The 2,500-nt window shown below is 47.6% G+C and overlaps 1 protein-coding gene across 10 annotated transcripts in view; it reads right to left on the bottom strand.

Annotated features, from left to right (window-relative positions):
• Window positions 1–2,500, bottom strand: part of LOC143027069 (transient receptor potential-gamma protein-like) — a 529,595-nt gene that overhangs the window by 118,774 nt on the left and 408,321 nt on the right. For all 10 annotated transcript variants that reach the window (XM_076187981.1, XM_076187982.1, XM_076187986.1 and 7 more), the window contains one exon: window positions 1,112–1,245. In XM_076187981.1, coding sequence (XP_076044096.1) covers window positions 1,112–1,245 — 134 coding nt within the window. The remainder of the gene's footprint in view (window positions 1–1,111; window positions 1,246–2,500) is intronic.

Genomic DNA, 2,500 nt, shown 5'->3' with positions numbered 1-2,500 from the left:
TTGAGAATTGAAATGGAGAACCGTCTCGGGTTGATCGAGATCAATTCTGAGTTGAGGGGAGTTGGGTGAGATGCGGCGTTCGGCTCTGGGGTGGACAAAGTTCCAACCCGGGCGAGGACAATTCCTCCCCCTTTTAGTGCGTCCCAAGTCCCCGGGGGCAGTTTCCGACTTAAAGGTGGAGATTAAATGGAAAATAAACAAACAGGGCTCTTCCAGGAGAAGATAACGATTCCCCTCCTCCTTTTCTCCCTCCTCCCCCTCCTCTTCCTCCTTCCACCCTCCCCTTCCCCCAAGTGGACACAAAGAAAAGAAAAGTAAAACAAATATAAACGTTGAAGCCAAAGGGAAGGAGAAGGATATGAGAGAGAAAAAGAGAATAAGAAACGGAGAATAAACGTAAGAAAGTGTAGGAGTGAAGGGGGAAAGAGAGAATGAGGTGAGTGATATGAATAAGAAAAGAGGGAGATAGACAGATAGAGAGAGAGAGAAAGAGAGAGTAAGTGAGAGTGAGAGTGAGTGTGAATGAGTGTGAGTGTGAGAGTGAGTGTGAGAGTGAGTGAGAGTGAGCGAGAGTGAGTGAATGAGAGTGAGTGATTGGGAGCGAGTGATTGAGAGTGAGAGTATTTGAGAGTGAGAGTGAGTGAGTGAGAGAGAGAGGGTGAGAGAGATAGTGAGAGTGAGAGAGAGAAAGAGTGAGTGAGAGGGAGTGAGAGAGAGGGAGTGAGATAGTGAGAGTGAGAGGAAGGAGAGAGAGAGAGAGAGAGAGAGAGAGAGAGAGAGAGAGAGAGAGAGAGAGAGAGAGAGTGTGAGAGACAGAGAGAGAGAGAGAGGGAGGAAGAGGGATAGCGATCGGCTTAATCTTCCCCCCCGAAGAACCCATACACAAGTAGACTTGGAAGTTGGGGTTGGGGGGACGGGGACACGAGAAGGAAGAGGAGGAGGAGGAGGAGGAGGAGGAGGAGGAGGAGTAGGAGGGGGGGGAGGAGGAGGAGGAGGAGGAGGAGGAGGAGGAGGAGGAGGAGGAGGAGGAGGAGGAGGAGGAGGAGGAGGAGGAGGAGGAGGAGGAGGAAGCCATGGGAGATCGAGGGACGCAACATCGAAGACAACTTACCGCAGGAGAAGGCGAAGAGGGTGAGGAGGTAGAGGAAGGCAAACTTCAGGATGTCCACGACCATTCTGGAGAGTGAGACTTGTAGGGGCCCCAGGTACGGGTTGACGCTGAAGATGTAGACGAGCTTGAGCGAGCTGTCGGGGAGGAGCGAAGTGTTAGAGAGCTATCGCGAAGGGGGTGTTAGATGTTAGAAAGGCCACGGGGAGATCTTCTAGAATCTGGTCTTTCTAACTTGAAGGAGGATTTAGATGGAACTTATGTTAACCTTAACATTAAGGGTGTTGGGTGAATTTCGTTAGTTTTTTGTTTTGTTTTTGTTTCATTCTATTTTGGTCTGTTCTTTTTAATAACGTCTATTTTAATATGTCTTCAACCACTGCCTTGGGGAGATTATACTATTTTGCCTTACAATGGACATAACAATAAGACTAACATGTATTGATTTTTTTTTTTCAGAACAAGACAAAAAATACTTTTTACATGCAATCAGTACAAAGATAATTGAATTAAATGTCATCAGAATACTTTCATATTTCCGTTTTTATATTGTTTTAGCGAAACACTAGACAGCGCTCACTGAAAGCCATTCTCGTTTTATCGCACTAAAAGATTCAGTTGTGATGACTGTGGGACTTCAGCTTCACCTGTTGGTCTTTGTTTACCTGTTGCATGCGAGCCCCTCACCGCTCCCATCCACTCAGGCCCACCCTCCACTCCCACCTGTGCTTGCTGCTGCTCCAAGAATTGTGGAACTTGGTCCACTTTTTTTTTTTTCAAATATCTCATTTAATTTTCACTCTCTCTCTCTCTCTATCTCTCTCTCTATACTCTCCCACCTCTCTCTCTCTCTCTCTCTCTTCCCCCACCTCTCTCTCTCTCTCTCTCTGTTTCTCTTTCTCTTTTCCTCTTCCTCTCCCTCCCCATCGCTCTCACTCTTTCTCTCTTTCTCTCCCTTCCTCTCCCTCCCGATCTCTCTCATTCTTTTTCTCTTTCTCTCCCTCCCTCTTTTCGCTCTCTCCTCCCCTACCTCTCTCTATCTCTCTCTCTCTCTTTCTCTCGTCCCCTTCCTCTCCCTCCCTCTCCCTCCCCATCTCTCACACTCTTTCTCTATTTCTCTCCCTCTCTCTCTCTCTCTCTCTCTCTCTCTCTCTCTCTCTCTCTCTCTCTCTCTCACTCACTCCTCTCAAAATTCATCTCTGGTCGTTAGCACACATTTAACATTGTAGCACACTTAAAAATATTTTATTGTGTCCGACGGATAGCAGAGGAGTAGACCAGTTGGTGCACATCTCCCTGCCAACATTACCTCATTGTTTACCTGAAGACGGCGGCGTCAGTGTCAGAGAGTCCTTCGGGAGCTACCCAGGAGCCTCACGTCCTTTCCTGTAG

The sequence above is a fragment of the Oratosquilla oratoria genome, chromosome 7 (genome assembly GCF_046742065.1).
Source record: "Oratosquilla oratoria isolate Oo_2021 chromosome 7, ASM4674206v1, whole genome shotgun sequence".
Classification (NCBI taxonomy): domain Eukaryota; kingdom Metazoa; phylum Arthropoda; class Malacostraca; order Stomatopoda; family Squillidae; genus Oratosquilla; species Oratosquilla oratoria.
This window is presented reverse-complemented; position numbering and strand designations above follow the sequence as displayed.